The sequence below is a fragment of the Ananas comosus genome, linkage group 6 (genome assembly GCF_001540865.1).
Source record: "Ananas comosus cultivar F153 linkage group 6, ASM154086v1, whole genome shotgun sequence".
Classification (NCBI taxonomy): Eukaryota; Viridiplantae; Streptophyta; class Magnoliopsida; order Poales; family Bromeliaceae; genus Ananas; species Ananas comosus.
Window position 1 is genome coordinate 631,191 of NC_033626.1, and position 22,310 is coordinate 653,500.

General features: G+C 38.7%; 2 protein-coding genes across 2 annotated transcripts; one reads left to right on the forward strand and one right to left on the reverse strand.

Moving 5' to 3' along the window:
* On the forward strand, positions 1,050–17,721 carry LOC109711164 (callose synthase 5). Its single transcript, XM_020234085.1, has 43 exons — positions 1,050–1,128; positions 1,262–1,716; positions 2,078–2,178; positions 3,149–3,270; positions 3,365–3,461; positions 3,635–3,745; positions 3,825–3,953; positions 4,052–4,144; positions 4,768–4,859; positions 4,951–5,083; positions 5,197–5,334; positions 5,417–5,493; positions 5,583–5,670; positions 5,747–5,872; positions 5,951–6,065; positions 6,740–7,074; positions 7,743–7,795; positions 7,881–7,941; positions 8,044–8,125; positions 8,202–8,251; positions 8,414–8,500; positions 8,822–8,944; positions 9,032–9,126; positions 9,221–9,305; positions 9,391–9,551; positions 9,683–9,806; positions 9,967–10,061; positions 10,152–10,275; positions 10,344–10,495; positions 11,425–11,534; positions 11,672–11,797; positions 11,885–11,953; positions 12,043–12,232; positions 12,458–12,569; positions 12,645–12,764; positions 12,839–12,954; positions 13,044–13,127; positions 14,864–14,976; positions 15,052–15,281; positions 15,388–16,185; positions 16,349–16,399; positions 16,520–16,705; positions 17,181–17,721. Exons 2-43 carry the CDS (start codon positions 1,461–1,463, stop codon positions 17,409–17,411), a joined length of 5,841 nt encoding a protein of 1,946 aa, XP_020089674.1. The 5' UTR covers positions 1,050–1,128; positions 1,262–1,460; the 3' UTR covers positions 17,412–17,721.
* Positions 17,759–20,595, reverse strand: LOC109711956. Its single transcript, XM_020235342.1, has 7 exons — positions 20,316–20,595; positions 19,401–19,712; positions 19,275–19,321; positions 19,115–19,180; positions 18,696–18,828; positions 18,560–18,617; positions 17,759–18,452 (listed from the first exon to the last, which is right to left on the reverse strand). Exons 1-6 carry the CDS (start codon positions 20,458–20,460, stop codon positions 18,583–18,585), a joined length of 738 nt encoding a protein of 245 aa, XP_020090931.1. The 5' UTR covers positions 20,461–20,595; the 3' UTR covers positions 17,759–18,452; positions 18,560–18,582.

Sequence of the window (22,310 nt, forward strand, 5' to 3'; positions counted from 1 at the left end):
TTTTTAAAAATCAATAAATCTACGGTGTATAAATGTACATATGCACCAGGTGTAGGGAAAAAAAGGAAATAAAATAAAACTACAACTCTATCGGTCCAATTCATCACTAATACGGAAATTTTTAAAAAATTGAGAATCAAAGTGACAGTTGTTGAAAGTGGAGTGACTATAAATGCAATTTTATCCCAAAAAAGACGCTTAATTATTAGAAGAAAATAAATTTCATACAGAACGCTACAAATATAATGAATTACAAATATATTCTTACAAAGTTTAAGTTATATATGTTATTCTTACAAAATTTTTAATATTTTTAAGTATATTTCTTTGTTTTGTTACTGTAACACTGTTAAAGCACTGTTTATTTATAAGTGAAATGATAATTTTGTCATTACAAATAAATCTTTTAAAAAATTTCAACAGTGTAAAATGGTCAATTCACCTTATTAACTAATTAGAGTTAAGTATTTTACTGATAATTAACTAATATTTGAAAATATTAGAATTTTTGAAAGAATAATATATGGAAGTTGAGTTAAATAGATATATGTATTTGTAATTTACTATTTTGTGAGGACCTATATGCAAGTAATCCAAAACGGACAGAGAAAACGAAACAAAAAAGTTCCCTCGTCACTCCGTACACTCCGTACAGTACGGACGAGACCAAGGCTCGTAGGCCCCACATAGCACGAAGGGATATAACGAAATAAAATAAATTAGAAAAATAGGTTGAAAATATACGGACCGTCCGATCAAATACCGGTTCTCAATCACCGGCCGTGCGATCACATGCTATTATTTTAATCGTCCCCCACGAACCTCGGCCCTCCCATTCGCGCCCCACCTCAAAAATCCCCCATGCCCAGCGCGCAACGGCCAACCGCGCCCGGTGGGCCCCACCACTCCGAACCCGCACGTGGGCCCCACCCCGGCTCCGCGGGCCCGATTGCCGCCACGTGTCGGGACGGGCTCCGAAACCCCGTCTCCGCCGCTCGATTCGTCCGAATGAGCCCATCCCCACATTATTTGTCCCGCCCCAACCCCTTCGCTGTCATCTTCTTCGTCTCTCTTCGCGTTCTCAACTCCCACCACCCCCGCTCTGAGTTCGCCCCACCGCGCTCGAAGGTTCGCAGCAAACCCTAGCTCCCGATCCCATCTCCTCTACATTTCGATCGATCGATCGATCGATTTCGATCTAATCGATCTCTTTTTTTCTTTTTCTTTTTTTTTTTCTTTCTTTCGAATGGTACGTATATAGGCGAGTGGAGCACTCGGTAGCGGGGTTAATTTTTCCGAAAGAATCGATTCAAATCGCGCGTTCTTGAACCCTAGGGTTTCTGATCGAGAGGATACGTACCTGTTTCGGTTGATCTATGAGGCAGTAGAGAGGGAGCGGCGGGGAGAGATCGTCGTCGTCGTTGCTGCTGCGGGGCCGAGGAGGAGGAGGAGAGGTGACAATGGCGGCGGGAGCGGAGGCGCCGGCGCCGGCGCCGGCGTCGGAAGCGGGGCAGAGCTCCGCCGCTGCCGCGGCGGCGGCGGGGATGTCGGGGCCGCAGGGGCTGACGCGGCGGCCGTCGCGGAGCGCGGCGATGGCGACGTTCTCCATGGAGGTGTTCGACAACGAGGTCGTGCCCTCCTCGCTCAGCAGCATCGCCCCCATCCTCCGCGTCGCCGCCGAGATCGAGCCCGAGCGCCCCCGCGTCGCCTACCTCTGTACACACCCCCTTTCCCCCTCTCTCTCTCTCTCTCTCTCTCTCTCTCTCTCTCAAAAACTTGGTGGGGATGGTCCAAAAGTGAGATCACGCGAAGAACACGAATCTCAATGTCGTATGAACTGTAAATTGAACGGTCTCACAATGGAAACCATTCCTACCGATTTTTTCCCCTGAGCTCATTTTGATCCCTCTTTCCATGTTAGAAACCCTAAGAACGAGATCGATCGATCGACGACGGTGTCTTCGATCTCAATTTCATTTTTTAATAAATACTGCAAAAACAAAAAAAAGGGGATGCATGCATGATATATCTTAGTCGATTTTTTTCCTTTTAATTTTTTTTGTGCATACTTAAATAGGTCGATTCTACGCTTTCGAGAAGGCGCATCGCCTCGATCCGAGCTCAAGCGGACGTGGAGTTCGCCAGTTTAAGACCGCTCTCCTACAGCGCCTCGAGCGAGTGAGATTTTATTTTCTTCTTCTTTTTTTTTTTTTTTGAAATCCACTTTTTAATGCATATATATTTTTATATATATACACTACCTATGAAACATCGTTACTACGTCGTTCTCTGAGTTTGCGGCGCATGATTTTGGCGTTACTCGAACAAGATGATAAGAAACTGGAAAGAAAATGATTATTTTAGGACGAAGTAATAATAATAATAATAATAATAATATTTAATATTAACATATAACGGCTTCTTTATTCCCGACAGCTGGGGCCGGGGTACGGGGTCAACGCAGGTTGTTTGCGTGGGTTTTGGGTATTTTCGTCTTTTTGATAGGAGGTATATATTGGTAAAATTGGGGTGACTTTATCAATCGCCCTATTCTTTCCCGCTCTCGCCCGACACACCAAAAAAAAAAAAAAAAAAAAAAAAAAACAAAATGTTGTTTTGCCTTTTGGCTCCAGATCGGGAGCCTCAATCGTGTCTAGCAACCAGTTTAATCCGGTAATGAAAGGTTAGTTTGTGTTTGAATCCCGCTCTATTGACGGTGAATACTTTGTTAGGTTTTTGTTTTTTAGGGCTACGAATAGTGGAAGCGATTGTTTGGCCTGAAGAATCCCTGCAAATCAAATCTACTCCAAACATTAACCCCATAATAACACAATTTAGATAGGATTAAGCTTCTACTCTGACAATAAAATTTTAGGGGAAAACAACCCATTCAAGATTGGACTGGGAATGAAATCGCCGCGATTCCATCAATGTTTTGATTCCTGGAAGGGAACTTAGCTAAAATCTCACTCAGAAAGATGGACTATATTTTTCTTCCAGAGTAATTTGGTGAAAAAACTTTTTTTTTTTGTTTTTTGTTTTTTGGTATAATTCTGTAGGGATAAATCTTTCCAGATGCCAAAAAAAGCCTACTTTTTCTCACCAGTGGAATGTGTTTTGAGCATACTTGAATCATATTACATTACAGGATAATACGCCGAGCCTTGCGAAGAGGGTAAAGAAGAGTGATGCGCGGGAAATTGAGAGCTTTTATCAGCAGTACTATGAGCACTATGTTCGTGCTCTCGATAAAGGCCAACAAGCTGATAGGCAAGCATCTGATTTGCTTGGTTTCATCTTTCTTTTAATGTTTATTGCGGCCTACCTTGGATGTGGAAACTGATTAGTATCTTGTCATTGGCAGAGCCCAGCTTGGGAAAGCCTACCAGACTGCTGGAGTTCTTTTTGAAGTGCTATGCGCAGTTAATAAGACCGAGAAAGTTGAAGAGGTCGCTCCGGAGGTTGGTGCTGCTGCCAATTTTAAATCCCAATGATTGCCATGGGCCAGATCTTGTCATTTTGTGTCTTTCTTTTTTGTTCATTTAACCATGTTTCTTATTCTTGAAGTAATTTCGGTTATTTGCCACTGTTATTGAGTTGTTCGTCTTCATCTCTCGTGTTTGTTCTTGCACAGATTATTGCTGCTGCCAGAGATGTGCAAGAAAAGAAGGAAATTTATGTTCCTTACAACATTCTTCCTCTTGATGCTGCCGGTGCTTCACAGTCCATCATGCAACTTGAGGAGGTATGACTTGTCACAGTTTTCTAGTCTCCACTATTCTTAAGAAGATAGTTTCCTAATTATCTGACAATCCTTGTGACAGGTGAAAGCAGCAGTTGCTGCCCTGAGGAACACGCGAGGTTTGAACTGGCCATCTTCCTTTGAGCAGCAAAGGCAAAAGACAGGAGACCTGGATCTGCTTGATTGGTTGAGGGCGATGTTTGGGTTTCAGGTCTCGTAGCTCTAGATAGAAGATGACTTATTGGTGCTATTGCTTTCATGAGGTCTCTAGCTTCTCTTTATGTCTAACTAAATTTATTTTGTTTCCAGAGGGACAGTGTCAGGAATCAAAGGGAGCATTTGATCCTACTGTTATCTAATGTTCATATAAGACTAACACCGAAGCCCGAACCTCTTAATAAGGCATGTGAAACTTTTCCTCCCTCTGAGTTGCAGTGCGTGTTTGTTAACCACTCTGCTTCCATTGACTGCTAGTAAGGATGTACCATTGTCACAGCAGCTGCATGTATATCATTTTCACCTACCAAAATCTTCTGCATGTTTGTTGATCTAACAAACTGCAACTAAAGCAAGTGAAAATACTTGGTTAATCGATGCATAAACATTTAATTGAGAAAGTGTTTATGGACCATGTAACAGCTTACCTTGGTCAGGTTTCGACTGAGCCTAAGATAGCTATTTCTTCTGTCAGAATATTCCTGACTATTATTTGACTGCATGATATCTGACATCAAGTGAACCAATTCGGAGCCTTGTTTCGGCCTTGCGTTTTGTCTTTGGTTTAGATCAATCAAATGTATTTTACTCTAAGAACAAGTTATTTCTTGTTTAACCACTCTCTCTTCCAGCGATTGCAAACAGCAGTTTAAAATATGTCGTATCTAGTTGTCGTTTTACACTTGTATACTGGAAGGTCGACAATCAGTCTCAAAATTGTGTAAATAAAGCGCTAATACATTCTATTCTGTATTTACAATAATCATGCTATATCTTAGTTGATTTGCTAACCAGTTCCTTTGAAACAGCTGGATGAGCGAGCTGTTGATGCTGTGATGAATAAGCTTTTCAAGAATTACAAAACATGGTGTAAATTCTTAGGGCGCAAACACAGTTTAAGGTATGATGCTTATCCCTCTTGATTATCGGTTACTTTTTTTAGCACTTTTTTTTATTATTGTGTGTAATGCTGGTAAGTTTTACGAGTTCAGACTCCCTCAAGGTGCACAACCACAAGAAGTCCAGCAGAGAAAGATTCTCTATATGGGTCTCTTTCTTCTTGTTTGGGGTGAAGCAGCCAACGTTCGGTTTATGCCTGAATGCCTGTGCTACATCTTTCATAATGTAACATACCTTTCCAAATGCATTTATTCTTTTTCCCCCCCTTTCCTTAATGCCTTATAATTCCTGCAACTACACGTCTATATTTTCGTTAAGCAAATTCTAAATGAGTTCAGATGGCATATGAGCTACATGGTCTGCTTGCTGGCAATGTAAGCGTTGTGACCGGAGAAAACATTAGACCTTCATATGGGGGAGATGACGAGGCTTTCTTGAAGAAAGTGATTACTCCAATTTATCGTGTTATAGAGAGGGTATGCTTCTTAACATCAAAAATACAACATTTCACTTTATCTTCACTTTACGGAACAACAAATAATGGTGTTGATCTGCCAGGAAGCAAGCAAAAGCAAAAATGGAAAAGCTCCACATTCAGCATGGTGTAATTATGATGATCTAAATGAGTACTTCTGGTACTTCAAAGAGTCCTGAATACTTGCTAAATTAGTTCTTTGGTTTCATTCAAATGTGCTAATATTCAATGTAACTATGTGACACTCAGGACATCTGATTGTTTCTCTTTGGGATGGCCTATGCGTGATGATGGTGATTTTTTTAAATCAGTACACGATTCAAGGTCAATATCGCTGGTATGTTATAAGCTTCCACTGGTCAATGCATTGAAAATTCCCAAAAGAATGTCGTGCTAAGATGCTCTATTTGCAGGCTGGACGCTCATCTCAAAGAACTAGTAAAAGCACCGGGAAGTCAAATTTTGTTGAGACCAGAACATTTTGGCACATTTTCCGAAGCTTTGACCGTATGTGGACCTTTTATATATTGGCACTGCAGGTACTCTGATGACACGTCAGGTGGAATGTCTTTACTTTGATTTTCTCTCATATGTATACTGATTTTCCAATTTTACAGGCAATGGTGGTCGTTGCTTGGAGTGGCTATCCACTAGAGGAAATCTTTCAAAAAGATATCTGGTATTCTGTGTCTAGCATTTTCATTACAGCAGCATTTCTTCGGTTCCTCCAAAGTACGAGCTTTTCCAAACATATAACAATATTTTTCTTTTTTTCTGGATTCTTGATGAAACAAGTAGTTTTACATATGATAAACTTGTTGTATGCTATGAAGGCCTAGTTCTATATTAAATGTCTCCTTACTGGTATCCAAGCACCTTATATTGACTTGTTATAATATAGGACATAAAGGTGTAGTCTTGGAATGCATTACCCAAAAGCATGCAATTTTATCTTTAAGTAGGTCCTGATCTTCAAGGTAGTTTAGACCTTACTTCTTCCTATATTGTAAAATGGTGGTGGGAGCCATCACCAGAGAAGATCTTGCTGGATGCTTCTCCTATGGCGGTTTCCACCACTATTTTTAAGGATAGGAAGAGGTAAAATCTAAAGTTCTTTCAAAATTTTTGTGTCCTTCAAACTTATCAAGGGTGGATGCTTTTGAGGGATGCATTCCCAAACTAGGCCTTAGTACGTTGGGGATCCTAGGTTCTTCTGATGATTATTGTGATGCTCCCTATAATGTTTAGGGTTTAGGGTTTTGAGGTTCTTCTGATGATTGTGAATGCTTTTAAGGGATGCATTCCCAAACTAGTCCTAAGTAGGTTGCTGATCCTAGGTTCTTCTGATGATTGTGATGCTTCTTATGACGTTAACTTAAATTGTTGTACCATTCTATTGTTGACAGGCATTCTGGACCTTGTTCTGAACTTCCCTGGCTATCATAGATGGAAATTCACTAATGTTCTGCGAAATATACTCAAGACACTAGTTAGTGCTGCCTGGGCTGCTATCCTTCCTCTTTGTTACCTTAATACTGCAGAAAAAGTAAATTTACCAGTGAAAGATCTGGCGAAATGGCTTGGTCAAGTGAAAGGAGTGCCGCCTTTATATATCATGGCTGTAGCAGTGTACTTGCTCCCAAATTTGCTAGCAGGAATACTATTTATTTTTCCAATGCTTCGGAGATGGATCGAAAACTCTGATTGGCACATCATTAGATTCCTCCTATGGTGGTCTCAGGTACAAAATGCATATTTTTGTTCAAAAAGAATACAGAATGCATATAGATCCCTCTTGTTCTTTTGTCCTCTCTGCTCTTATATTTCTCTTATTTATGACTAACCGGATTCTTCTGTAGCTTGATCTGTATATCAAGTGTGGCTACTTTGTGTTTCAGAAACATTATAGTTGCTGCCGCGCTGGGCATTTATAATTTCCATATCCTTTTTTTGAAAGCTAATGTTCATTTCCATTTTCATGCTATCATGTTAATGGAACTAAAATTCACCAGTAGATCAATCTATTCAGCAAGTAGGAATAGTTTAGTGCACATATATCAAAAAGGAGGCAAAGTAGAAGAGACGCTTAATTGCCTAGAATCGTCATGTGGAACAGTTTCTTTTTTTGTTTTGTTTTTTTTACTCTTTTAGGTAATTTATATGTATGAATGAGAAGCTGGTCCCTTGGATAGCTAGAACTGGTTATCATGTTAATGGCTGCCTTGGATGCTTTCCCACTAGTGTATCACATTCTGTTTTGTGGATAATTCATGGAAATCTGATTTAATTTCCTCTCTGATGATCCAACCCATTAGCTAATTACATGATCATGCTATAGCTGTCTTCCTTTTCCATTATTCTTGCATATTCTTTTATTATTCACTAACTGCATCATATCAACACCTGTAGCCACGAATTTATGTTGGACGGGGTATGCATGAAAGTCAGTTTGCCCTTTTCAAGTAAGTTTATGTGACCGCCATCCTATCTAGTTCCGGTCCACTCTCTGAGATAGAATTGCCACCTACATCTCCTCTTCTTTTGCAGGTATACATTGTTTTGGGTATTGCTTTTGTGCTCCAAATTCGCATTCAGTTATTTTGTCCAGGTAATCTTTGTCTTTTCAGGGTAAACTTTTATAGAACATAGAGTTTAAGGAAATCTAGTAGTCAATATCATCAGTTTGCTTATTCATGTTACTATTATACAGATTAAACCTCTGATTAAGCCAACAAAGGATATAATGGATGTTCACAATATTCAATATGCCTGGCACGAGTTTTTCCCGAATGGTAACAATGGTTTTTCATTATTTCTATCGATTGGTGCTCATGTTTTTTCAATTCACGAATGTTATGATCTGTGCAGCCCAACACAATATTGGTGCTATTGTCTCCCTCTGGGCGCCTGTGATTTTGGTAGGTGTTGCCACTAATTTTCACCCATCTGTCTTTTGGAAAAAAAAAAAAAGAAAAAAAGTAAATGGTGAATTGTTCTTTTCTTTATCCTTTTCCCTCGTCAAAAGTTGACATGTTTGGCAACAACAGTTTACGAGAGCACAACTTTCCTTTCCTCTTCAGGTCTATTTTATGGATACACAGATTTGGTATTCAATTTTCTCTACCCTGTATGGTGGTGTTTATGGAGCATTTGGCCGACTTGGAGAGGTAAACTAGGGAAAAAAAACACCCAAGGGTGATGTTCCATCTTCTAGGACTAAATTACGAGATTGAAACTTCAGGGATCTCCTTGCAATTTCAAACGCATTTAGGGAGTAACTATAGACTTTCTCCTTTTGTTTATCCCACTGGATTAGTTATCATTCTATCATGCCTAGCTTGTTACAGTATAAGCATAGAATTTACTCTGCTCTAACTTTAAATTCATAGTAAAATATTTTTCATGTGGTCAGAATACAGTCAAAAAAAAAATCATTTGGTTAGAAACTCAAACTTCCGCTTATTATATCTTTCTTTTACTTTTAATAGATACGGACGCTAGGCATGCTGAGATCACGATTTCATTCTTTACTCGGAGCCTTCAATACATATCTGGTGCCATCCGAAAAGACCCGCAACAGGGGCTTTTCACTCTCAAAACGTTTTGCTGAGGTTAGCAAAAACTATTAATTTAGTCTAGACAATTTTGAATGGTTATTTGACCTGAATGTTTAACACTAATATGAAAAAACCATGAAGGTTTCTCCAAACAAGAGAACTGAAGCTGCAAAGTTTGCTCAGTTGTGGAATGAAGTGATTTGCAGCTTCCGAGAGGAAGACCTGATAAGCGACAGGAAAGCCCTTCAACTCATTTATAAGATAACCTATTTTCTATTCATACTATGAAATTGGTGTCCTGCAATGCTGATAAACAGTTTGTAAATTCAGGGAGATGGATCTTTTGTTAGTTCCTTACTCTTCAGATCCTAGCCTGAAGTTAATACAATGGCCGCCCTTCTTGCTAGCCAGCAAGGTTTTTTACCAACACTCTTATTCTTGGCTGTATAGTTACCTATGTGCCCAACTGCTGATGTTTCACTACATGGGTGCTCTTGCAGATTCCCATAGCTCTGGACATGGCAGCTCAATTTCGAACAAGGGACTATGATCTTTGGAAACGAATATGTGCTGATGAGTATATGAAATGTGCTGTACTAGAATGTTACGAGTCTTTTAAACTTGTTCTTAATGTACTGGTGGTTGGAGAAAATGAGAAAAGGTCTGTTAGAAACCATCTATATTCATTTTGGTTGCTTTCATGTGATCTTTTGAGAATTAGTGACTTGACAATGTGCTTAAATATATTAATTTCATCATCTTCTTAACATACTGGTGCATCCACTGGGACAGGATTATTGGTATTATTATCAAAGAAATTGAAGCCAACATTGCAAAGAGCACGTTTCTTGCCAATTTTAGAATGAGCGCCTTACAAGTCCTGTGCAAGAAATTTGTGGAGCTTGTGTCCATCTTGGTAAGTCAAATACAAAAAATTATCATTTATTTTCTGTGAACATTTCATCATGTTGAACAATTTTTTTAACTCAATTAACATTGTATCTTTGGATAAGTAAAACATTTCTATCAAGGTATGACAAGAACCCCTAAAATGATTTTTTTGCTTTCACTTCCAGAAAGAAGGAGATGCTTCTATGCGTGACACTGTGGTCCTATTGCTGCAAGACATGCTAGAGGTGGTTACTAGAGATATGATGGTTAATGAGATTCGGTAGGGAATTGTATAATTTGAATCACTGAAAATGTCAATTTTTCTGAGTAATTTTTCGTCGTCTTTTGATATCTGGATTTGTTCTTGTAGGGAGTTGGTTGAGCTTGGCCATGGTAGCAAGGATTCAGTCCCCCGAAGACAACTTTTTGCTGGTACTGGTTCAAAGGCTGCTATAGTGTTTCCCCCTGTAGTTACAGCTCAATGGGAAGAACAGGTGCATAGCCATACATCCTCTCATGTTGTTGATAGCTAGGACGGCATAGTTATATTTGTAATTTACAGATCAAACGCCTGTACCTGCTGTTGACTGTAAAAGAATCAGCAATAGATGTGCCTACGAATCTTGAAGCTCGGCGGAGGATAGCGTTTTTCACGAATTCATTATTCATGGACATGCCACGTGCACCTCGAGTTCGCAAAATGCTATCATTCAGGTTACTGTCTTGTTTCTAATAGTATCACTGGATGGACATGCAATATTTCAAGATCGTTTAACTAGTTATGAAAGAGATTTCGTCATTAACCAGCATTGAACCAGTTCAATGCCCACATGGAAACAGCAAAGTTAGTTGACTAAAGAGATATGGACCGGGACCATGCATCACAATACTGCCACCCCCAGTTTTGGTTCTAGAATAGGTTGAACCTTTTCTGCCTAGAAGTGAGGTGAAACTCCTAAGTGTAAGAAACAGTATTTTATTAGAGTTGGATGCTAAAAGAGAATTAGAGAACTTCGAACCAAATGCCACATGATAAGTGACAAGACATATCATGAACTAAATTTATTACAACTTACTGTGAGAATTCATGACTCATCCATGCTAGCTGTTTCTGTGGTGTGTTTTAAGTTCACCTTGTTAAGAAGTTCATTTAAAACTTGCATTATACTGTAGCTGCAAGCTTATGTCACAGGGAGACCTGTTAGATCAATGAGTTCCTCAGTTCAAATCCATGACCCTCATTCTATCAATTTTGCAAGGCATTTCAGTAGCTACATTTAACACTACATATGTGTAAGTTTTGGTACAACATGACTACAGAGAGGTTTACATCATTATATGTCACGGTGCAACAAGTGATTCGTAGAACAAATATCTTTTGTCTCAGTAATACTATGATCAGCAGAACATATAAATTATTTCAGATATGAATATTTATAGCCAAGTATCATGAACTGTATAAATGAATGTCTATGGCATTACCAAGTATCAAGATATAATTCACTTCGGAGATGAATATTCATGATTGCCAAGTATCATGAACTGTATAGATCTCTCGTTTTCAGTATTATGTTTAGCTAAAATTTTACATAAGTTTAGTCAACATTCTGAAACAGTCATTTTTATTCTATATGACTTTGCAGTGTCATGACCCCTTACTATAGTGAGGAGACTGTCTATTCCAGAAATGATCTTGATTTGGAGAATGAAGATGGTGTATCAATCATCTTTTACCTTCAAAAGATCTTTCCAGGTTCAAATACTTCAGTACCTGCAGCCCTGCCTCTCTTCTTCTCTCTTTTCTTTTCTCTTTTGGGATTGCTTGTTTGTCATTGTTCATGGAATTTTACTTGTGTACATGCGCTTAACCTTGTCAATTGGTTTAAATAGATGAATGGAACAACTTCATGGAGAGAATTAACTGCAAGAGAGAGAGTGAAGTTTGGGCTAATGAGGAGAATGTCTTACAACTTCGCCATTGGGCCTCCCTTAGGGGACAGACACTCTGTAGAACAGGTAATTGCTATACTCACATTTCTATTTCTTGCCATCTATTAGACAACAATAACATTAGCTTGGTTTCATTTTCTTTCCTGAGGACAGTTAGGGGCATGATGTACTACCGAAGAGCTTTAAAACTTCAGGCTTTTCTTGACATGGCTTCTGAAAGTGGTATGTTGCTTTGGTCACCGAAATGAAGTATTTCAATCTCATCATTTACCTCAATAGTACTATTGGTGATTATCTACTTTTATGTACAGAAATATTAGAAGGATATAAAGCAGTTGCTGATCCAGAAGAGGAAGAGAAGAAGAGCCAAAGATCACTATCTGCTCAACTTGAGGCCATAGCTGACATGAAATTTACATATGTTGCCACATGCCAAATTTATGGCAATCAAAAACAGTCTGGAGATCGTCGTGCAACAGACATTTTGAACTTGATGGTCAAGTGAGTTTTCCGTTCGTTTTTCTACAATATTTCACTTGGTCATTCTTCCTGATGATTAATATCACCATTCCATCATATGATACTTACATGTGATCTTGAAGGTACGTGAAATAATCATGCTGTACCTAATAATACCTTATAGAGTGACATAAAAATGTTTCTATTCTTTATCTTTTTAGCTAATGGATTTAATACTGAAAGCTAATCTCTAATTTGTAAATACAGCTATCCTTCTCTTCGGGTAGCCTATATTGATGAAGTTGAAGAAAGAGATGGTGACAAGGTACAGAAGGTCTACTATTCTGTGTTGGTGAAAGCTGTTGACAATCGTGATCAGGTAATCATTGCTCACAATACATCCCGTCTGCCTGAACTTAAGATGATACTGATGTTTTATTTTCTTCTGTGAAAGGAAATATACCGGATAAAATTACCAGGATCAGCAAAAGTAGGTGAAGGGAAGCCCGAAAACCAAAACCATGCAATAATCTTTACTCGTGGTGAGGCACTTCAGACAATTGATATGAATCAGGTAAAGAAAGTTCTAAGATTACTGAATTGATGTCTTAAGCTTTGTTCTTATATAACAATTGAGGAATTTTTCAGGACAATTATCTGGAAGAGGCTCTAAAAATGCGGAATCTCCTGGAAGAATTTAATGAAGACCATGGAGTGCGTCAGCCTACCATTCTTGGTGTTCGTGAACATATATTCACAGGAGGGTAAATAACAATTCATTAGCATTAACATGCCTTACTTCTACTCACTAATAACATTAGACCATTGTCCAATTGACAATTTTTCTTTGTAGTGTATCATCTCTGGCATGGTTCATGTCAAACCAGGAAACCAGCTTTGTGACTATTGGACAGAGAGTCCTCGCTAGCCCATTGAAGTAAGTTCCACTTCTTGGTCGTGTAATAATTTCAGTTCATCTAGCTGGTATAGTATGGTAGCTCCAATATTTTATTGTTAATGTATATAGTTATTACTGGAGTAGTCACCCAGAGGCTATATTTTAATATTATGTCTTACTTGGAACTAGTATGAAAATCTGAACTCAAGAACCTTTCAGTGCCTTTATGCCTGAAAAGAAAAGTAATTCGTATTTTGGTAGTAGAATCTAGAATATGTTTGATCTTTGTAATATATAAACCTTCTATTAGAACAATGGAAAGAGAAAGGAATATTGAGAAAGTAAAACAATCAAAACCAAAGAATAGAATGAGATATTATAGGTTAGTTGTTTTGCATAGTATCAGAGTAAAAGGTAATGAGTTTAAATCTCACTGTGCATCCAGTATTGTTTAATTTCCTCCCATTTAAGGGGCATTCATGTTTTAAGCCTATCATAAAGCCCTGTACATGAGAGGGAGTACTAAATATAACATACTTAAACACTGTTCTCTAACAACTTAAGCTTTTAGAGAGTAATCAGTTGTTTCACACATTTCTTTTTTCGTTCTGCTGCTGAAACACTAAGGGTGTGTTTGGTTCCACGTAAAACTGGAAAAAAAATTTCGGTGGAAAAAAAAGTTTTACGTCGTTTAGTGTTTGGTTTGTAGAAAAAGAAAAATAGTTTTCCATAACGGTTGTTTGGTTGAAAGGAAAAAAAAATAGATAAAAAACTATTAAATATATTTTTTTATTATATATATTATTAATATATAATAATTAATATACCATATATATTATCATTATAATTTCTATATATAGATTAAATATATTTAAAATAATAATAAACATATAGTTATATATTTTGAGATATTAATAAATATATTACATATTTATGGCTGTTTGTTTGAAAGAAAAAAAAAATATAAAACTATTATATTTTATTATTCTTATATATATATTATATATTATTAATATGCAATAATTATTAATACTATATATATTATTATTATAGTTTTTTAATAAATAAATATATTCAAAATATATTATATAATAAGTATATAATATAATATATAATAGTATATTATATTTAGTACTATAAAATAAATCACTATTTAAAAATAATATATATATAGATATGCATGCACACACATAATGAATGAGGGAGAGAGAGTCCACGGGTCCAGCTCCCTCGTGGATTCTTCCTCACGTGGTCCACGAGGTGAAGTTCACATTGTGGACCGCGTGTTAACACAGCCATGAGCCGCGATTTTTCCCCGCGAGCTTTTCGTTTTCCGCTCGAAGCGAGCGGAAAACGAAAACGCTTCGTTTTCCGCTCGCTTTGAGCGGAAAACGAAAACGCTTCGTTTTCTAAGTATCTATAAAAGAAATTTTCCAGGAAAATTTTTACAGACAACCAAACAACAAAAAATATTTTTTCAACGAAAAATTTCTTTTCGGAGCGGTTTTACGAGGATCCAAACACGCCCTAAAAGAATTTCTGCAATATAAAAGCTGTGATGGTGAAGAACTGTCATAAATTCTGAAATTTTTTAGTCACAGCATGCATAACTTGGATAAGGCTTTTAGCTTATGGATATGCTCAAGGGCAAGTACATTTCATCCTGGAAGCATCGTAGCTCTTTACAGATGTTTTATTTCCTTTTCCTGTTAATTTGTTTCAGATGAATAATTATTTTAGGAGATAAAATATTTACCTTCCTCCAATTTGGACAGGATTCGGTTTCACTACGGTCATCCAGATGTGTTTGATAGGATCTTTCATATCACAAGGGGTGGCATTAGCAAGGCTTCACGTGGAATCAATCTAAGCGAGGATATATTTGCAGGTAAAATTGTTTCCTATCATTTCTCTTAGCTCCAATGCTAATGCCTATATAAACTGAGCATGACATGTCTTTCAGGTTTCAACTCGACGCTAAGGCGTGGAAATGTCACACACCATGAGTACATCCAGGTGGGCAAAGGCCGTGATGTTGGCCTCAACCAAATTTCGCTCTTTGAAGCGAAAGTGGCCTGCGGCAATGGAGAGCAAATACTAAGTAGAGATATCTATCGTTTGGGTCATCGCTTTGACTTCTTCCGAATGCTATCATGCTACTTTACAACCGTTGGATTCTACATCAGCTCAATGGTAAGAACTATTCTTCTTTTCTAAAGTTATTAGAGAACCCTAACAGGTACTTTGCAATTCCTTGATTACTTCTTATCCATTGTCTTACTTTTTGTTCAATATGCAGATGGTTGTCATTATTGTTTACCTATTCCTATACGGAAGGCTCTACTTATCATTGAGCGGATTGGAAAGTGCGATAATGAAGCAAGCGAGGAAAAGGGGCAACGTTGCTCTTGAGGCGGCCATGGCGTCCCAATCAGTTGTCCAGATGGGTCTACTAATGGCCCTACCTATGTTTATGGAGATTGGGCTTGAAAGAGGGTTCAGATCTGCCTTGGGAGACTTCGTCATCATGCAGCTCCAGCTCTGCTCGGTGTTCTTCACCTTCTCCCTCGGAACAAAGTCTCACTACTTTGGACGGACTGTCTTACATGGCGGTGCAAAGTACAGAGCCACAGGACGAGGCTTTGTGGTCCGGCACGTGAAGTTTGCAGAGAACTATAGAATGTATTCAAGAAGCCATTTCGTCAAGGGGATTGAACTGATGGTACTGCTTATAGTTTATGAGATATACGGTGCCTCCGCCACAGATTCAACCTCCTATATACTGCTTACATTCTCGATGTGGTTCTTGGTGGCCACGTGGCTGTTCGCTCCATTCCTTTTCAACCCGTCAGGTTTCGAGTGGCAGAAGATAGTTGAGGATTGGGATGATTGGACGAAATGGATAAGCAGTCGGGGTGGGATTGGTGTGCCGGCGAACAAGAGCTGGGAGTCATGGTGGGACGAGGAGCAGGAGCACTTGCAGTCCACAGGGTTCTTGGGACGTTTCTGGGAGATTGTCCTCTCGCTGCGTTTCTTCCTGTTCCAGTATGGTATTGTGTATCGCCTGCATATCTCCAATGGCAACAAAAGCATCATGGCAAGTCCTCAACTTGATTTCTTAACTCGTTTGTTCACAAGTCTAGTTTCAAGCATGTAGCATGTCCTTTTCCTGGTTTCCGTATGCTCTGCTTTCCAATCTCATGGACTAAATACAATCACGTCCATATTAAGAATGCCAAAATTGTCGAACTTGTGGACAGGTTTATGGTCTTTCATGGCTGGTGATTGTTGCAGTGATGCTAGTTTTGAAGGTCAGTATTTCTTTTCTTTTGATTTAGCGGTTGGACTACCAACGAAACCACACCACTCATTGTATCTATTCCATCCTTTCCTTGTTTTTTATATTGCTTTCATTGGATCTTCTTGTGCAGGTGGTGTCCATGGGCAGGAAGAAGTTCAGTGCCGATTTCCAGCTAATGTTCCGGCTTCTCAAGCTGTTCTTGTTCATCGGATCTGTCGGAACTCTGGGCATCCTCTTCACTCTTCTTAATCTAACCATAAGCGACATCTTTGCCAGCTTCCTAGCATTTGTACCCACAGGATGGGCTCTTCTACAGGTATTCTTTTGTTTCTTCCTACTTTCTAATATCAGCTGAGCTGGAGTCCAAGTTAGTCAGAATAAGAGCAGATATTAGCTCCTACTAATTAAACTGTCTTATATGTGAAGGTGGTTTTCTCTCATTATTTTCCTTCTAATTTACGGACTTACAAGCTTTAATCCTGTATGATGCAGGGTGAAAGAGAGTATATTTTCATAAATAAAAAAATTAGGAAGGTTGTGTAGATGTGAGTTAAAGATAAGCAAGAATGAGGGAGATTGTGTAGATAAGCCGTGAAGCATGTTCTCTTAAACGGAAGATATGATAAGAGAGAGATTGGTAGATTCTGTAGTAAGGAAGCTTTTAAAGATCAAAAAATAGCGGCAGACATGTTACAGATGTCGTCAATCGTTTCCTGCGGAACTCCTTAGCTTAGTATTTACTTTATAGTGTAGCTACCAAAAATTGATATACATTATATCTCTGGGAGCAGATAACGCAAGCATGCAGGCCAGCTATCAAGGCGTTTGGCCTGTGGGGGTCAGTCAAGGCGCTGGCAAGGGGTTACGAGTACATAATGGGGCTGGTGATCTTCGCCCCAGTCGCGGTGCTGGCATGGTTCCCCTTCGTCTCCGAGTTCCAGACGCGGCTGCTGTTCAACCAGGCCTTCAGCCGAGGCCTGCAGATCTCCCGTATCCTCGCCGGCGGGAAGAAGCGGAACTGAGCACGGAGAGCGGAGAAACCCGAGTGAGAGACCCCCCGGAGAAAACGGAAGAGAGAAGAGAGATATGCACTGAGGGCCGCTGCGGAGGAGAGACTTCTTCCTCTCCTAATTTTGGTCGTGGTCAAAATGTAGTAAAAGCATTTTTTTTACTTTCCTGCTGATAGCTTGAGTGGTTATAGCATTGTGGCCTTCTGCTGTAGTCTTTCATTCCTTGCTCCTTGTTGTTTGCTTGTGATCTTTTGTAACACCACTACAAAATATTAAAAGGGGATATCAATTTGATATCTGTCTGATAAATAAAAATACCTATTCTTTTCTGTTTTTGTAAGCTGTGCACCAACCTATGCAATCCAGCAGGTATAAATGAGTGGTAGGCTCTGTTCCTGATCCTAATAATCAAGTAGCCTACTCAGCAGGGACTTCTATGATAATTGTCGTATGTTCGAGCGTGACTCCAAACATTTTGATGGCGCAAAGTGGCAAGGGCAATCGAATGCTGCTATCGGTGACAAGTCATGGCCACACTTAATGCCTTTTCCTTCTCACAATTGCGATGCTGCATGCGATCCGATGTTACTCTTTATGCAACCATGAACCAATATTCTCATAACAGGAATTTCTTTTAGCCATCTTACAGTGAACACTTTGCCTGTTAATTATTACAATCGCAAGATTCAATAGTTACCAGTCAGAGCAGGAAAATCGAACAACGTATTGCATGCAACCAATTCTATCTATCAGCTTTACTCTGGGCATATTTGCTACCGTAAATTTCATAGTTGTCGATTGCAAATAAGCACTGAAAAACAAATGTCCTCGACAGTCGACTAGATGGATTACTGTTGCTAAGGTTAAAGAGAGTGAAGTTCATGTGGAATAGCAAAAGATGGCAGAGACAACAGCTTGAGAGGATCTCACAGATTTTACAACATTTTACAGGCAATTAACTAACTCCTAGATACTTCACAAGCATCATCAAGATGAAGCTCTTACGCCACCCAATCCAGTGGCACCAGATGTTCATCCGCCCAAAACACAAACCTGGAAAAAAAAGAGGTGATGTAATAATTAACACTGCAATGAATGGATGCAACTTCTGATCTGTAGATGCGCTGAAAAAAATGTTTCTTCTGGTCCACAACATTTACCAGTGACATGAAGGGTACTGATATCACAAGATACCATCATCACCTCCATCTCCAGATTCTGAAGAATAGGCCAGTAAGGGGTATTAGAACGAAAAGTACTGCTTGTTGTTATTAAGCGACTGAAATAGTTGCGTACCATGGATTGCTGCCAAGTTTTCTTCTTTGTACACCCCGAGGGGCGAGCCATGCACAGATAACAACATCTCACCATTCTTGGGCAACCTTGTAGTTTTTGGTGTCATGCCGAATGATAGGCGAGCACTCATGGCCTGCAAAAAAAACAAAAAGGCATATCATGAAAGAAAAGGGACAATTTTGGAAAAAAAAAAGAAGATGGGACTAGTTTCATCATTTATCGTGAAATCGCACACGTTGGGAAGAGAAGAAGAAAAAAGTACAAAGCATCCAATACAAATATAACCTGCTCTGTTTCAGTGACTTAGATTCTGCACAAGGGTTGTACTTGCGCATCATTTATAAGAATATTACTCACCATGTTAAAGCATCTATTAGTAAATAGTAGCAAATAACAATTGTGATCAAGAGAATACAAACCCCAGGAGTCTGTACAGCGTCTTTTGCCGCCCTTGCCATCAGATCTTCGGTTGATTCATCCAAAGCCTGAAGATCCACGGCACATTTACCGCGCTATAAGATGATTGAAGGAAATACCCATAATCTCTAAAATCATCAAATTAGAAAGAAAAATTCGTACAAAATCAGGAATTTGCAAGTTTGCAGACTCCAAGAAGCTCTTCTTCACTGCAACAAAGGGAGAAGCTTTTACATAAATGACGAGACCAAAATCGAATGATCATTCTCGAAAAACAAAGTTCTCAACCTGAGTTTGCTGAAAACTGGAGGCCAGCAGTAGCAGGCAACGTGGCAGCATACCCGAGTGAAGTGCGCATGTTTACATCGTCTCTACAGTTCCCGGGCATGTAACTCTCTTTGCAATTCCAATTCAACTCAAATACCTTATACTTTTCGTTTCTTGTGACTGATAAATTGGGCAAATTCTCCTGGAAAAACTCTAATGCTGGTTTCTCTAGTTGCTCATTGCTGATGTACGACCGCACCAACCGCAACCGAGAGAGCAAGTTCTCAGTCTCTGCCACTCGAATAGCTTGGATTGCAGCGATTCGACGATCAACTAGTCAGATAAGAAGAAAAGGTGTTATCTTTAAAATGTTCACTCTATATTAATTATTAGCATCTTTAAGGATATGAACTGATCACATGAAAGAGTATACTCTACACATGTAATCACACCGTCGAACATTGAATTGATTCTACATATTAATTGCTGAAACTATAAGGTGAGTAAAAAAACCCATTTTTAGGGTTTTGAAACATGCTATTTTCAATGCACATATCAAAAAAATTTCCCCCCCCCAAAAAAAAAAAACAAAAATGAAGAATAGAGAATAGGAACCCTAAATCTAATAAGGAAATAAAGATAAGCATTAAACGATACAAAAGTGATGGGTTTTAACATATTGGTGTGATCTTATGATGTCACTTCATTGTTGAATCTATAAAGGGAGTAAAAATCCCGTTTTTAAGATTTTGAACAAGGTTTTTTCGATTCACATGTCAAAATAATTCCAAAAAAAGAGCACAAGAAAAGAGAAATTAAAGAGAATAGAAACCCTAGATCACTCGACCAAAATCACGAGGCTAGTAGCCGAACCGATCCACGGGGAGAGTCGACAAAATTCGCAAAATTGATCGCGAAGAAGAGGATCAGATCTACCTTCGCGCTCGTTGAACGATCTCTGGCGCTCCTCGAACCGGGCGGCGCCAACTCCGCCACCGCCACCGAGTTCTTCGCCCCCGCCGGGTTTCGGCTTCTGCGGCGACGACTCTGCCACGGATCGCTTCCTCGCCCTCCTCCCCATCCCCACAACCTCTATCTCTCTCTCTCTCTCTCTCACACACACACACACACACACACACAGGGGAGAGAGTTTGGGGATTGGGATAGAGAGAGAGAGAGAAGAGAGAGAGAGAGAGAGAGAGAGAGAGGGAAAGGAGAGAGTTTGGGAATTGGGATGGGGAGAAGCGAAACCTCGATTTGAATAGAGCGTGGGTGGCGGGATCGGGAAATCGGATCCGGATCCGGATCCGCGTACACGACCAATCCGATAAGAGTTGGGGAGAGAGAGAGATGTTTGGTTTGGCATAAAACTATTAAAAAAAACACGTGTTTGGTTCGTAGGAAATTTATTTTTCACTTTTATTATTTAATTATATAAATTTTTTTTAATTTTTATTTAAATTTTAAAAATTTAAATATATTTTACTTTTATGTAAAATCTGTAAAAAAAATATTTACGCAAAAAACATTTTACGAGTCTCTACACACTCGATATTTTAATAAGTCAGCTCGAGTTCAGCTCGTTTCATAAACGAGCGAACACGAGCCGTCCACCAGCTCGCTTGCATTCGGCTCATTGACAACCCTATCTAAGGATGTGCACGGTTTAGTCCAAACCGACACACTAAACCGAATAGAGTCAACGAACTCAACTGCACTATTGTCAATGTTTGTGGCCAGAGCTAGTTAGTGTTGCGCACGATATAGCTTAAACCGGATCACCAGAGCTGTACCAAACTGAACCGAACCGAATCAAACTAGGTGAATTAACCGCACTAGTCATAGTGTTTGGTTTCGGGGCTATCTAGGGGTGCGCACTATTCGGTTTCGTATTTAAAGTTCCATAATTTTCTACACACAATGAATCTGGTCACGAAAAGAAGATAAGTACTACTGCTACCACCACCACCACCACCATGACCATACATTTCTACTGTTGATAGCAACAATGCAAGCTGCAGTATTTAAAGAAGTGATTTGGATTTAAGAGGCAAACATAAAGGTCCCACAAAATAAATTTTTCCAAAATAATGCATCATAGCAAATACTTTTTTTTTTTGCCCTTTAATGTTGGCCTAATTATGGCCACTAACCCATGTCCAAAGTGTTTCTTAGTTGAAAAGTTCTTTGTAAATTTAAGGGTAAGTTACTCTTTTGGTCTGCAGACAATAAGACGTGTGACATTTTAGTCCTCAAATTTTAATTTATTGTGATTTCTAGTTTGAACATTTTAAATTATTAGAATAAAGTCCAATGATCTAATTTAATTACTAAATATTGACAGGTTGTCTATGTAAAAGTGATTTGACATCTTACTTATTGTCACATTATCCATCACAATTTAATTTAGTTGGAAGACTTAGATTATAATAATTCAGAAAGTTCGAGCTAGAAATTGCAACAGATTAAAGCTTGAGGACCAAAGTCTAATGCGTCATAGTTTGAGGACCAAAGTTTAATTTATCCTAAATTTAAATAACAATTAAATTAGGCAGTAAAAGTACCAATTAATCTAATAAGCAATTGGAAACACATTGAATTACTCTTTCCATACATAATCTAAAATATCCGAAATTATTAAATTTTTATGTAAGTTGGTATTTGTGTGTATATTCTCAAAAACCTTATTTATTTGTGCATGAGACTAAATCAAAGTGGTTAGTTTTTTTCCTTAGTTGTTTACTTCCTCTAACATTCTATTCTTGTTGAGTTGTTGCTTGAAATAGTGTTTGTGTATAAATAGAGGGAGTAGTTTTGGTGGTGTCTCCAGTTGCTTCCATGGAGGATTAAAAGAAATGAAAAGATCAAAGAAAATGATGTAATAAGCTTCCAATATAAAAGGATTTTTGAGTGAAAGTTGTTATGAAAAAA

Bases quoted from the DNA above. Each gene is read 5' to 3' on its own strand.
- LOC109711164 (XM_020234085.1), top strand. From the start codon at position 1,461: ATGGCGGCGGGAGCGGAGGCGCCGGCGCCGGCGCCGGCGTCGGAAGCG. The intron at 3,954-4,051 runs GTCTCGTAGCTC...TTTTGTTTCCAG, and splicing joins GGGCGATGTTTGGGTTTCAG to AGGGACAGTGTCAGGAATCA. The intron at 8,501-8,821 runs GTAAACTAGGGA...TACTTTTAATAG, and splicing joins CATTTGGCCGACTTGGAGAG to ATACGGACGCTAGGCATGCT.
- LOC109711956 (XM_020235342.1), bottom strand. From the start codon at position 20,460: ATGGGGAGGAGGGCGAGGAAGCGATCCGTGGCAGAGTCGTCGCCGCAG. The intron at 19,713-20,315 runs GTAGATCTGATC...TTATCTGACTAG, and splicing joins ATCGTTCAACGAGCGCGAAG to TTGATCGTCGAATCGCTGCA. The intron at 19,322-19,400 runs GTTGAGAACTTT...CCTTTGTTGCAG, and splicing joins CCAGTTTTCAGCAAACTCAG to TGAAGAAGAGCTTCTTGGAG.